The sequence below is a fragment of the Heterodontus francisci genome, chromosome 9 (genome assembly GCF_036365525.1).
Source record: "Heterodontus francisci isolate sHetFra1 chromosome 9, sHetFra1.hap1, whole genome shotgun sequence".
NCBI classification, from domain to species: domain Eukaryota; kingdom Metazoa; phylum Chordata; class Chondrichthyes; order Heterodontiformes; family Heterodontidae; genus Heterodontus; species Heterodontus francisci.
The window spans coordinates 109,641,890-109,657,019 of record NC_090379.1 but is presented as its reverse complement, the minus strand read 5'-3'; the positions used below and the strand labels follow the sequence as shown (position 1 = coordinate 109,657,019).

The window sequence follows — 15,130 nt, the reverse complement described above, 5'->3', positions numbered from 1 at the left end:
TGCCAGCCACGCTCACCACAGGAACAAATGGTTAAAAATTGGAGATTATTTCACAGGTGAAAGGTAAAACAGAAAATTTGCATTTATATGTCACCTTTCACAACCTCAGGATGTCCCAAAGTGCTTTTAAATACTTTGGAAACATAGTCACTGTTGTAATGATGCATAAACAGTAATGAGGTAATCCATTTTTCGTATTGTTAGTTGAGTGATAAATAATGGCCAGGACTCCAGAAGAACTAAACGAGGAGAAAGTACTTAATTCAATGTAAATCACACTGGGAAATCCTGAGGTTAGGAAAACTGTTGCATGGATGCAAGTGCTTTCCTTTACCTGCCCTGTTCTTCTTGAAAAAGTGCCATGGGATCTTTTATACACATCTGAGAGAACTGACTGGGCCTCAGTTTCTCATCTCGATTGAAAGGCAGCACCTCTGGCAGTGCAGCATTCTCTCAGTACCACACAGAAGTATCAGCCTGGATTTTTGAACTTAAGTCCTGAAGTGTGGCCTCAACTTACAACATTCGAACTGAGAGATGATAGTGCTACCCCTGAGTCAAGGCAGACATTTAATATAACAACAACCACAACAACTTGCATTTATAAAGCACCTTGAACATTGAAAAACTTCGCAAGTTGTTTTTCAGAGGAATAATCTTGCAAAAAATGGCACTGCATCAAAGGAGATATTCAGAAGGGTGATCAAAAGCTTGGGCAAAGAACTGAGCTTTATGGAGGGTCCAAAAAGGAGAAGTAAATGGAAAGGTAGAGGGGGAAATGGAGGGAATTCCAGAGTGTGAAAGTTTAGCCACCAAGAGTGGGTTAAAGGGAGGGAGGGATGCAGAAAAGACAAGACTCAGAGAAAAGGACAATTCTGGGCTGGGATAGTTACACAGAGATTGGAACAGGTGAAGCTGTAAAGCAATTTAAAAGTGGGGATGATCATTTTAAATTTGGATTATGGAAGGACCAGAGGCCAATGTAAGTTAACAGGGACAAGGGTGATAGTTGTAAGGTACTAGGTGTGGGTAAGGATATGGGCTGTAGATTTTCAGATTGACTAAAGTTTATAGAACATGGAGGATGGGAACCTGGCTGGGGAGCATTAGAACAATTGAATCTGGAAGTGACAAGGTATGGACCCTCTCAAAAACCCATCACTTTGGTGAAGCTTTGGTCACTCCTCCTCATTCCTTTGGTCAGTGCCATCTTCTTTATGTCTCTGTGAGGCATCTTGGGACATTGGTCTATGTTATAGGTGGTGTAGAAATGCAAGCTGTTGATCCAACACACAGGTATCCACTGGAATCACCATCTGCAATGTATAGGTTATTTATGATGACTGATTACAATAGAAAATGTGGTTTGCAAGAAGTTTATATTTTTAATACCAAAGCTCCTCGATTTGCAAAGCACAGACAATACTTTGTTTTAACTCTTCATGTGCCAAATCCACAAGGCAAATACATTTTAAAAAGTCTAAACATTACAGACATTTAATGTGAAATTGAAAGGACATGGTCCATAGAACAGTTCATTGCAATAGATCAATAATACTCCTTGAACATCATCACATTCAACTATATTTTATGTGAAATATCTTGGTTTAAGGCCGTTTAAGCTCCAGTTAATTATATTTTATTCCATGATGAGTATCTGAGATTTCACATGATTGTCTCAAATTGTTTGTTCAATTAACTTGAATTAATATGAATGATGATGTAACTAATATCTCACTGGAGACTTCGCTCCGGTATAAATACAAGTTTTCTCTGAATATTTCAAGTAATCAGACAGAGATATTGCCTCTGGCACTAAAAGAAACCATCACATCTCAGAGAAAATGCGTGAACTAACATTATTCCATCAGATAGAAGACATTTACTACGCTATTCTTGCAGTTGTTGGAATTCTTGGTAAGTCAATTAACCATTTAATGTAAGCAAATCACTTTTGAAATGTAAATTTAACCATGTTATTTGATTTTTTTTTGCTTTTTAAAATTCTGTTTAAAACCTTATGTTGGTGATTACAGATTTTAGTTATGGAGATAAATGCCAGACTTTTTCCAAAACAGTATTTTGAGTGATTCAGTTGATTCATCAACAAACCATAAAAGGTAACGGTTTCCATTGCGAAATGCCATTATAAATGTTTATATTGGAAAATTCAATAATAAATGCTGGCATGAAGTGTGTCCAGAAATGATCGGTTTGTGTTCAGTGAGTGGCACCATACCCATGACTTTTAACTAGATATATTCCCCTTGACCCTTACTGGGTCATATTTTGAGTATGTAGACTGGCCCTATCCTAAAAAATAACTGAACCACCAGGGCTGCATCTCTTCAGCATCAGGACCTGTCCAATTTTAAAACCAGAGTTCTTCAACCACCAGCCCTTTCTTCCATCGTCTCATCTTCCTGCTCCCCTCACACACTGTCACCTCTGTTACAACAGCAAAATATGAATTAATTCTCAAAATCACCTTCATTAGTAAACATTGTGCCTTCGTCCGCTCTTTCCCCTAACTCTTGCTCGCTGCTATTTGTTCGAACTCATGCTATTGTTTCTTCACTAATTTCCAAAATAATTATTGATTTTAGAAATACATCTTCAGAACAAAGTGCTGACACAGTTATAAGTGATTCAATTGCCTTGATATCGTGAAGCATTCATGATCATCATCACATTGCTGTTTGTGGGAGCTTGTTGTGTGCAAATTGGCTGCTACATTTCCTACATTATAATAATGACAACACTTCAAAAGAAAAAGTACTTTGGTGGCTGTAAAGCACTTTGGAACTCCCTGAAGTTGTGAACGGTGCTATATAAACGCAAGTCTTTTTTAAAAATTCCATCGCATTCTTCTCAAACCTATGCTGTCTTTTGGATTCCATTTTCGATCTAAGTCCCATTGTCTCCTAAATCCCTAGCTATAACTGCCTTGCTCCCTGCTATCACTGGCTGTAATTTCCTGCCTCTTAGATCACTATGTGTAACTCCATTGCTCACTGGGATCCTTATCTGGAACAAGATTTGCAAATGGATAATCATGCCTGAAATTGTTGAACTTTTTGAGAAGATAACTACTGTGGTACATAATGGAGTCTCAGCTTTTCACTGTATCTATTAATAACCTGGATGATGGAATAGAGAGCCACATATCTAAGTTTGCTGATGACACTAAGTTATATGGGAGCAGGAAATTGCAAAGGGACATTAATTGATTAACTGAGAGAGCAACATTATGCCAGCTGGAATTTAACATGGGAAAGTGTGAGGTCATCTAATTCAGACCTAAGAAAGATAGATCAAAATATTATTAAATTGGAACAGAGAGATTTGGGGTCCACATAAAAAAAAATCAGTAAAAGTTTGTGGACACACAAAAATATCATTAAAATGTCTAATGGAATGTTATCATTTATCTAAAAGTTGGCTGGAATACAAAGCTCTGGAAATTAAGTGATGCTGTATGAAGGTCTGGTTAGACCCCATTCGGAGTAACTTCATTCAGTTCTGGGCTCCTCACCTCAGGAAGGATGTATTGGCCTTGGAGCAGGTTCAGTGCAGAATCACAAGACTGATACCATTGCTGAAAGTGTTGAACTATGAACACTGGTTACATAGACAAGGCTTGTATTTGTTTAAATATGGAAGATTAAAGGGTCAACTAGAATCATAGAAAATCATAGAATTATAGAATGTTTACAGCACAGTAAAGAGCACTTGGCCCATCATGTCTGTGCCAGCCAAAAAACGATCCATCTAGTCTAATCCCACCTTCCAGCATTATTCCATAGCCCTGCAAGTTATGGCACTTGAGGTGCATATCCAGACACCTTTTCAATGAATTAAGGGTTTCTGCCTCTACTAACCTTTCAGCCAGTCAGTTCCAGAGCCCCACCACGCTCTCGGTGAAAAAACAAAGTTCATCTCCCCTCTACTCTTTCTACCAGTCAGTTTAAATCTACGCACCCTACTTACTGACCACTCTGATAAGGTATACAGGCCCTTCACATCCACTCTCTCCAGGCCCTTCACTATTTTGTACATTTCAATCAGAGCACCCTGGCCTATCCAATCTTCCCTCATTACTACATTTTTTCCAGTCCCAGCAAAATCCTTGTAAATTCCTCTGCAACCTCTCTAGTGCAATCCCATATTTTCTGTAATAAGGTGACCAGAACTGCACACAGTACTCAAATTGTGGCCTCACCAATTGAAATGCTTAAGATGAGTAAATGACTTGATTGGGACAAGAGAGAAACAATTCCCTTTGGTGAGGGAGTCCAGAACAGGGAGACACATCATTATAATTAGTGCTAGGCTATTCAAGGATCTGTCTTCACAGTCCAGAGTGTCTGCAGCCACGGCATGCGGTAAGTCCATTGAGGTGAAGAAGGAGCTGCGGGACCCGAGAGAAGTCCTGTGAAAAGGTGCCCCGAACACCCAAAACATCCACGAACGGCCCCCCCGGCCGCAACTTCAAAGCGCCCGCGGGAGATGGCTCGGAGAGCATCTGCAGCGCACTGTCGGCAATGCTGCATGCCTTTATTTAAACCACTGCAAAAAAAAAACCCTTAGCAAATGTAATCACCTCTAAGTCTGCCAAATGATGCTTCACCTCCCGAAGGACGTGGATGAGCTTTCCGGACGTCGATGGTGGGCACTGAGGAAATGGCTTATTACCTGCACCAGATTCCACCCCCCTCCCCCCCCCCTTTACCCCCCTTCCACCCCCCCCACCCCCGTCCCCTTCCCTGCTCCACCCTCTCAGCTCACCCCCTCACAACCCCGTCCCAGCCCGCCCCCCCTCGCACCATCTTCACCCCGCACCCCCTTCCCCTGCACCCCCCCCCCACCCCCTCCCTCTACCCCTCCCCCTTGCATCCCCTCCTCCCACCGGCACCATCCTACACCTGTGTAGGGGCCCCAACAACCCCACTGCCTTGTGGGCGTCTCGGGAGAGACCAAGGCTAAGGGAGTAAACCCTAACAGAAAATCCGGAGCGGAACCCCGTAGGCGGTCATGTGTCACCTTTGGCATGTTTCCGGCAGTTCCTGCAGCCATACTGGTGCCAAACGTCGTGTCCTGCACTCCTTTGGACCCCACCAGAAAGGCCGAGAGGGGGGTTTTGACGACTGGGCAACTCTCAACCCCCATAAATTTGCCCAGGCATGCGCCATGGAGAGGTCACTCCATAGTTGCCTCACAGCGACTAAAACAACACGGAAGGCAGCAGTTACGGGTTATAAGTCCAGATAAATTGGCGTAGAAACTGGGCGCCACGGGTTGCCTTTGTCGGTGGGAGAGGTCATTGCACCTCACTGGACAGCTACCGCCCGCCTCAAACCGGGCAGCCCCCGGTCAATAAGGTTCTGTCCCGCCACAGTCTGCCTGCTTCAATGGGTGCTTGGAGCTCAGGGTCATTGCCCGAAAGGTGGACTGATACACCGCACCAAACAACATGAAAAAAGGAAAGAAGGTACCAGCCCTTCGCTTTGCAAGCTGGAACGTCAGAACTATGTGTCCTGGCCTGTCGGAAGACCTTACACAAATCAACGATTCTCGGAAGACCGCCATCATTAACAACGAGCTCAGTAGATTCAATGGTGACATTGCAGCACTTCAGGAGACTCGCCTCCCCGCGAGTGGCTCTCTAGCAGAGCAAGACTACACCTTCTTCTGGCAGGGCAGGGATCCTGAAGAACCAAGACAGCATGGAGTGGGCTTCGCCATCAGAAACTCCTTGCTCAGCATGATAGAGCCTCCCTCAAATGGCTCGGAACGCATACTGTCCATCCGACTGCTCACCACCTCTGGTCCAGTACACCTACTCAGCATCTATGCTCCAACACTCTGCTCCGCACCTGAAGCTAAAGACCAGTTCTATGAACAACTCCATAACATCATTAGCAGCATCCCCAACACCGAACACCTATTCCTGCTGGGGGACTTTAATGCCAGGGTTGGGGCCGACCATGACTCATGGCCCTCCTGCCTTGGGCGCTATGGCGTTGGAAGGATGAATGAGAACGGGCAGAGACTGCTTGAGTTGTGTACCTATCATAACCTCTGCATCACCAACTCGTTCTTTCACACTAAACCCTGTCACCAGGTTTCATGGAGGCACCCAAGATCACGTCGTTGGCACCAGCTAGACCTCATTGTCACAAGGCGAGCCGCCTTAAACAGTGTTCAAATCACACGCAGCTTCCACAGTGCGGACTGCGACACCGACCACTCCCTGGTGTGCAGCAAGGTTAGACTCAGACCAAAGAAGTTGCATCATTCCAAGCAGAAGGGCCACCCGCGCATCAACACGAGCAGAATTTCTCACCCACAGCTGTTACAAAAATTTCTAAATTCACTTGTAACAGCCCTTCAAAACACTCCCACAGGGGATGCTGAGACCAAGTGGGCCCACATCAGAGACGCCATCTATGAGTCAGCTTTGACCACCTACGGCAAAAGTGCGAAGAGAAATGCAGACTGGTTTCAATCTCATAATGAAGAGCTGGAACCTGTCATAGCCGCTAAGCGCATTGCACTGTTGAACTACAAGAAAGCCCCCAGCGATTTAACATCCGCAGCACTTAAAGCAGCCAGAAGTACTGCACAAAGAACAGCTAGGCGTTGCGCAAACGACTACTGGCAACACCTATGCAGTCATATTCAGCTGGTCTCAGACACCGGAAACATCAGAGGAATGTATGATGGCATGAAGAGAGCTCTTGGGCCAACCATCAAGAAGATCACCCCCCTCAAATCTAAATCGGGGGACATAATCACTGACCAACGCAAACAGATGGACCGCTGGGTTGAGCACTACCTAGAACTGTACTCCAGGGAGAATGCTGTCACTGAGACTGCCCTCAATGCAGCCCAGCCTCTACCAGTCATGGATGAGCTGGACATACAGCCAACCAAATCGGAACTCAGTGATGCCATTGATTCCCTAGCCAGCGGAAAAGCCCCTGGGAAGGACAGCATTACCCCTGAAATAATCAAGAGTGCCAAGCCTGCTATACTCTCAGCACTACATGAACTGCTATGCCTGTGCTGGGACGAGGGAGCAGTACCCCAGGACATGCGCGATGCCAACATCATCACCCTCTATAAAAACAAAGGTGACCGCGGTGACTGCAACAACTACCGTGGAATCTCCCTGCTCAGCATAGTGGGGAAAGTCTTTGCTCGAGTCGCTCTGAACAGGCTCCAGAAGCTGGCCGAGCGCGTCTACCCTGAGGCACAGTGTGGCTTTCGTGCAGAGAGATCGACTATTGACATGCTGTTCTCCCTTCGTCAGATACAGGAGAAATGCCGTGAACAACAGATGCCCCTCTACATTGCTTTCATTGATCTCACCAAAGCCTTTGACCTCGTCAGCAGACGTGGTCTCTTCAGACTACTAGAAAAGATTGGATGTCCACCAAAGCTACTAAGTATCATCACCTCATTCCATGACAATATGAAAGGCACAATTCAACATGGTGGCTCCTCATCAGAGCCCTTTCCTATCCTGAGTGGTGTGAAACAGGGCTGTGTTCTCGCACCCACACTTTTTGGGATTTTCTTCTCCCTGCTGCTTTCACATGCGTTCAAATCCTCTGAAGAAGGAATTTTCCTCCACACAAGATCAGGGGGCAGGTTGTTCAACCTTGCCCGTCTAAGAGCGAAGTCCAAAGTACGGAAAGTCCTCATCAGAGAACTCCTCTTTGCTGACGATGCTGCTTTAACATCTCACACTGAAGAATGCCTGCAGAGTCTCATCGACAGGTTTGCGTCTGCCTGCAATGAATTTGGCCTAACCATCAGCCTCAAGAAAACGAACATCATGGGGCAGGATGTCAGAAATGCTCCATCCATCAATATTGGCGACCACGCTCTGGAAGTGGTTCAAGAGTTCACCTACCTAGGCTCAACTATCACCAGTAACCTGTCTCTAGATGCAGAAATCAACAAGCGCATGGGTAAGGCTTCCACTGCTATGTCCAGACTGGCCAAGAGAGTGTGGGAAAATGGCGCACTGACACGGAACACAAAAGTCCGAGTGTATCAGGCCTGTGTCCTCAGTACCTTGCTCTACGGCAGCGAGGCCTGGACAACGTATGCCAGCCAAGAGCGACGTCTCAATTCATTCCATCTTCGCTGCCTTCGGAGAATACTTGGCATCAGGTGGCAGGACTATATCTCCAACACAGAAGTCCTTGAAGCGGCCAACACCCCCAGCTTATACACACTACTGAGTCAGCGGCGCTTGAGATGGCTTGGCCATGTGAGCCGCATGGAAGATGGCAGGATCCCCAAAGACACATTGTACAGCGAGCTCGCCACTGGTATCAGACCCACCGGCCGTCCATGTCTCCGCTATAAAGACGTCTGCAAACGCGACATGAAATCGTGTGACATTGATCACAAGTCGTGGGAGTCAGTTGCCAGCATTCGCCAGAGCTGGCGGGCAGCCATAAAGACAGGGCTAAATTGTGGCGAGTCGAAGAGACTTAGTAGTTGGCAGGAAAAAAGACAGAGGCGCAAGGGGAGAGCCAACTGTGCAACAGCCCCAACAAACAAATTTCTCTGCAGCACCTGTGGAAGAGCCTGTCACTCCAGAATTGGCCTTTATAGCCACTCCAGGCGCTGCTTCACAAACCACTGACCACCTCCAGGCGCGTATCCATTGTCTCTCGAGATAAGGAGGCCCAAAAGAAAGAAATTCAAGGATGATGCCAGGAAGAACTTTCTCACTCCAAGTGTCCTGGAAATCGGGAAAACTCTCTCCCAACAAGCTGTTCGAGCTCGGTTTTTTCAAAATTTCAAAAATGAGATTGATAGACTTTTGTTAGGCAAGTGTATTGAAAGTTATGGAACCAAGGCAGATTAAATGATGTTAAGATACAGATCAGACATGATCTAATCGAATGGCAGAAAAAGTTCGATGGGCTGAAAGGCCAATTCCTCTTCTAAAGTGCCCATGTTTCTATGGACATCCCATGTTCTCTGAGATGACTGTTTGTAATTCCCTTGTCCTTTGTTCTATTTTTTTCAGTTAACTCAGTGGCCATTCTGATCCTGTCACGAGGAAAGTGCGGACTCTCCAAATGTATCACCCACTACCTGGTGGCCATGGCAGTGGCAGATCTACTGGTCGTTTTCACTGATGTGATACTGTTTACAGTTATTCATTTTCATTTCCCAGGAACTTACCTGGATACCACTCCTGCACGTTCTCTCATACATGTCCTGCTTTACGCAGCCACAGACATTTCTGTCTGGTTCACTGTCACTTTCACTTTTGATCGATTTATTGCAATTTGTTGCCCAAAGCAGAAAACAAAATATTGCACAGAGAAAACAGTGGTTGTGGTTATTGTGACAGTGAGTGTGTTGTTCTGCTTGAAAAATATTCCATGGTACTTTGTTTATGAACCTGAATATGTAATTGACAATGTACCCTGGGGAGGAATTGAATCACTGAGCTATTACACTGAAACTACCTGGGTAGCATTTGAGAGCCTCAGTATTATTTTAACCCCTTTCCTTCCATTCGTTCTGATTTTACTGCTCAATGCTCTGACTGTCAGACACATTTTAGTGGCCAGTAGAGTCCGTAGGAAACTACTGGATCACAGCAAGAGTGAGAATCACACTGACCCAGAGATGGAGAACCGAAGGAAATCCATCATTTTAATGTTCACTATATCTGGCAGTTTTATACTGTTATGGATGACAAATGTTGCATTTTTCTTTTATATGCGATTTTCAAACATAAAAAATTACAGACATCCCCATGATCCTGCATATATCACTGAACAATCTGGTTACATGCTGCAGCTTTTGAGCACCTGCACCAACACCTGTATTTATGCAGTGGCCCAGACTAAGTTCAGAGAGCAGCTGAAGAATGCAGTTAAATATCCATTCACTGCAATCGTTAAATTCGTTAAATGATTAAAGCAGATCGCCTAAAATCAGAGCTACCTTTCTATCACTGATTCTGGTTACAGTGCTTCTTCATCAATTCACTCTTGACACAATTCTGCAACAGATCGCTGTATCTATTTTGTTACCTCGGGAGATCTTCCCCTTACTGTCTCCAGGCTCTTGGTTCTCAACCGCTTTCCTTTCCAAGGCCCATAAACAGGACTGCCCTGGTAGACCCATCTTTGATACTGTTCTTGTCACACAGAACTTATTTCTTTCCATATTGACAATATTTAACCTCTCCCTGTCCAATCTCCTCCAGCCTATATCCATGGCTCATTCAACCCTCTCCATCAATTTAAAATATTCTAGTTACATCAGCTTTGCATCAAAAGTCAATCCTTCCCCTCAGTTCAATAAGGTCCATCACCAACTCTCCCCTTCTCGTTCTCAACATCTCGATCTTCATTTCTGTCAACAAATATCTACTTGAAACCCACTGACTCCCATAGCTACCTTGATTACCATGCTTCCTTCCCGCTTCCTGTAAGGACTCAATTACATTCTCCCAGTTTCTCTGTATCCATCGCCTCAGTTCTGACGATAACACCTTCCACCCACCAGCTTCCATGTTCAATGGACGTTCTTTGCAATTTCTTCTACCTGAAGTGTGATGCCACTACCAAACACATCCTCTCTTTCCCTTCCCTTTCAGTATTCCAAAAGTTGACAGTAAAAGTTACAAAAGTGAATAGGAAAAGAATCTTGCAAAGGATAGCAAAATCAACACAAAAAGCTTTTATATTTATATTTGGAAGAAGACAGTCATTTTAGAGCAATGTTGGCTCCTTAAAAACTGATGATGATTAAATTACAAATGAAAATAAGGAAATGGTGGCCATGTTAAATAATTACTTTCATCAGTGTTTACAGTGGAGGAAGAAGATAGCATGCTGGACATCTTAAGGAAACTAATATTGAATCAGGGATGGGGACTCACCAAAATTAATGTAAGAAAATTAACAATAATGAAGAAAATAATGGCACAAAAGAGTGAGAAATTCCCAGGACCAGATGGTTTTCATCCCAGGGATTTAAAGGAAGCAAGTGAAAACATTGCTGATGCCCAAAATGTAATTGTAATCTTCCAAAATGAAAGCAAACAATGCTGAAAATAGGTCAGGCAGCATCCGTGGAAATAGAAACAGAGCTATCGTTTCAGGTTCTCGACCTTTCACAAGAACAGAAGAATACAAGAAATAGGAGCAGGAGTAAACCATGCAGCCTGTCGAGCGTGTTCCACCATTCAATACGATCATGGCTGCACTTTGGCCTCAACTCCACTTTCTTGCCCACTCCCCATATCCATTGATTCCCCGAGTGACCAAACATTTGTCTGTCTCAGCCTTAAGTATATTCAATGATGGAGCATCCACAAAGCTCTGGGGTAGATAATTCCAAAGAATCACAACCCTTTCAGTGATGTAATGTCTCCTCATCTCAGTCCTAAATGATCTTCCCCTTATCCTGAGACAGTGCCCCCATGTTCTAGATTCCCCAGCCAGGGGAGATACCCTCTCAGTGTCTACACTGTCATGCTGCTTCAAAATTGTTTATGTTTCAATGAGGTCACCTCTCATTCTTCTAAACGCCAGAGAACATATACATCATTTACTCAGCCTCTCATTATAGGACAACCCTGTCATCCCAGGGTGCACAACTGCCAACACATCAAGGTTGTGTGGTTGTCAGCTGTGTACGGAGTACCTCACGTTAAAAGATGACACACACAGTCCTCTGCCAGGGACATCATAAAACCCTCCAGTGATGGACAAGCGGCATCGGAGACAGGGCTCTGATACTGGAGGTCTCTAGTCACAAATCTGCATGTAGGTGGTGGATGCCTGATGGTTACTGAGCTCTTGTATTTGGGGTATTACTGGCTCCCCAGCAGCAGAGTCCATGACTGAGCATTCCTTTTTAGGATCTCCTGTGCTCACCTCACTTGAGAAAGGGGCTGGAAAAGATGTCTCAAACACAGGCTGTCCCAAACTGTCCTGACAGGAGAACCTCACCCGGTGGAACCATCATCCTTGTGGTTGAAAACACATGCAAATTTAAAAAAAACATGCATGAATGTCTGCATCTGGAATGTATGCAACGTTATGGACAATCAGAACAGCGAATGCCCTGAAAGGAGAACCACCATAGTTTCTCAGCAGCTAGCGGGATATAACATCAATGTTGCTGCTCTCAGTGAAATCCGACACCCTGCAGTAGTCCAGCTTAGACAGGAAGGAGGAGAATACACTTTCTTCTGGAAGGAGAAACCAGTGGAGGATATTCATATCCGCGGAGTTGGGTTTGACATCAAAAATTGAATCACAGATATACTTATGGAACTTGTTGCTGGCATTAATGAATGGCTCATGAGCCGACACCTTCAGCTTAGTGACAACCAATGGGCCACAATCATCAATGTTTATGCTCCCACTCTCTATCTTACTGACGAAACCATAGAGCTCTTTTATGCAGATCTGGATTCTATACTGGCAGCATGTGATGGAATATACGTATAGTAGGCTTAATTGGGTGGAATTTAGAAATAATTAAAATATTATACCTTTTAGAATTAAAGATTGAATAAATGGCCAGTTTTCAGGACTCACTGACATTCCCCTTCAAGAAGCGAGAGTTAAAAATGTCAAGTTCCCTGTAATGAAGCAGAAACAAGTTGGGAAATCCATTTGTATTTCTGTTGTCAGGGGCTTGGAAGATAAACATACCCATTGAAATATCCTGTAAGAGACAGCAATACTCTTAATTGATTTGTGAGATTGTTGATGCAGACAGTTCAGCTCCCGAGGTTGCTTTGGAATGCCATGGAAAGGGCAATTATAGACAATAAAACAATAAATGGAATGGACCTACAGGAACAAGAGGTAAAGTAAACACAATTATAAACATTTTGACCAGATACCCGCTCAAAACTTCAAAAGCAGGAGAATTTCAGTAAAACATTAAGTGGAGATGGTAATTAAAAGATATGGATTTTAAAAAGCAAAAAAAAACAAACACAGGAGGGTAACATCGATATGATAAAAGTCAGATGACACTTCAGAAACAGTTTAAACAAGAGAGGTTCTGAAACAAAACATTAGAAGTGTTGAATCCTCAACAATGCTTCTCAACTACAGGGAATTTAAGGTAAAAAGTTAACTTTAAATCTTGATGGATATTCTGGATATTCTAAGATATTTTGCTGTAACATTAGCATGCTTAAATTTTCCAATCCTATGTTAAAAATAAGATTATGTGTTACATCTTTTAACAGTATTGATATTGTGACATACTTATCCACTTCCAAGTGTATTGCATGTTATATTCTTAAATAAATACATAAACGTTCATAAATCCTCCTATGTAGCATTCTGTATACCACTACAAAGAACCCCCCTCTCTGTGTCTCTTTAATTGGAGAGATACGTATTGAAGAGAGTTACCAGACCCTTATAATATCTGGGATATTTATGACCTCACCATAATTATTAAAAATACGCTATCCAAAAGATGGTAATATTCTCCGTTGGTTTTCTTTCTATGAGGGAAAGTTAGTTCAATTCCTTGGACGCAAACAAGTGTCTATAAGAGTTTGTCTGCTTTGAACTTGATTAAAGGAGATTCATAGGGATGTAGTCCTGATTTGATTTAGTCCCTATAAGGGGTTAATGTCATAAATCACTTCAGTTGGCACCCAAAAATGTGGTCTTATTGTTAATAGAATCCTGTACTTATGTGCTAGTCTTTAATGTATATTTTAGATTTGTAGGTACGGAAGGAATGTTTTCTGTCTGTGGTATTAAGACCCTGATTTAAGAATATAGAGATGGCAAACTCCTGATCACTGTTTGTGGATCTTAAATCAGAACTCACTCATTCTAATTTTGAGGTTTAGAAATTGCCTTTGAAGTTCCCTGTAAATCTTAGTTGAGATTAGGTCCTGACATATTTTAAGTATGCTGAAGCTGCAGCATTGCGGTATGCTTTAGAAAAGGCAGACCCTATTAAGCCCACATTAATTTGTACAGATAGCGACTATTGGAAACGGACTTACAACCAAGACCTTGTGTTCTGGGCGTAAAAAGGATTCACCAATCATAAAGGTAAACCGAAAAAAACACAAGTCATTGTGGGAAGATATTCTCATTTCATGAAAGGAGAAATGTAATTGTCAGATAATTCATGTATCCGGACATACCACTGGTTCAGTTCATTCAAAGGACAACAGTCTTGCAGATGGACAGGCAAAGCATTCACTCTGTATGATACCCCCTCGAAAGGGGCCTGCCATAGTTAATGTAATCACTAGGGCAGGGCGGTCAGCTAATCAGGATGAGGAACTGATTCAGCTATTAGACCTGATGAAAGAGAATCCAAAAGAATATCCATCAAAGTACTTCTATTCTGACACCCCGACTGGTATTGTACTGGTTAAGTTGCCCGAGGGTGTCCAGGAGGTACCCGCAAGTCATAAACGGGAACAGTTTGTATAAGAAGTTGACGAGGGTATAGGTCAGGCACATAGTGGTGCCTGAACAACATTCTGCAAATTGACTCCTTTATATTGGTGGCCAGGCATGCTTAAAGTCTGTAAAACATATGTGGCAAATTGTGAGCCGCGTAATTTGATCAACAAATCATCACTTATTAAACTGCCACCGTTGGCTCCTGTGAAGCCGATTAAATCCATGAAGAATTTTTGGTTGACTTCAGTGGACCAATATCCCCATCAATGGGGTATAAACATGTTCTCATTTGTATTGGCGCCTACACTTCTTTTTGCTGGCTGGTCCTCACAAAAACTGTTTCGGAAACCGTACTTGTCAATGCTACTGCTGACATTATTACGGTAGCTGGTACACCCAAACTTCTACACTCTGATCAAGGTGGAGTCTTTGTTTCCAAGGTTTTCAAAGACTATTGTCTGCAAAGGGGTATTGGGTTGGAGCTTAGCACATCATGTCATCCGTAGTCAGCAGGACTGGTGGAACGTTAAACCCAGGAAGTAAAGAAGCTATTGACCAAACTGTTGAAAACCAGAGGGAATAAGTGGGCTGCCATTATTCTGGAAGTACAGTTATCATTAAATAATATGCCCATGTGTGCATCAGGGACTGTGTTCCCTAGAATACTATATTAT

The 15,130-nt window shown here is 43.4% G+C and overlaps 1 protein-coding gene across 1 annotated transcript; it reads left to right on the top strand.

Annotated features, from left to right (window-relative positions):
- The first annotated feature begins 1,844 nt into the window (after positions 1-1,844).
- Positions 1,845-9,957, top strand: LOC137373373 (probable G-protein coupled receptor 139). Its single transcript, XM_068038192.1, has 2 exons — positions 1,845-1,917; positions 9,056-9,957. The coding sequence occupies exons 1-2, from the start codon at positions 1,845-1,847 to the stop codon at positions 9,955-9,957; spliced, it is 975 nt and encodes a 324-aa protein (XP_067894293.1).
- Positions 9,958-15,130: the final 5,173 nt, after the last annotated feature.

Bases quoted from the DNA above. Each gene is read 5' to 3' on its own strand.
- LOC137373373 (XM_068038192.1), top strand. From the start codon at position 1,845: ATGCGTGAACTAACATTATTCCATCAGATAGAAGACATTTACTACGCT. The intron at 1,918-9,055 runs GTAAGTCAATTA...TATTTTTTTCAG, and splicing joins TGCAGTTGTTGGAATTCTTG to TTAACTCAGTGGCCATTCTG.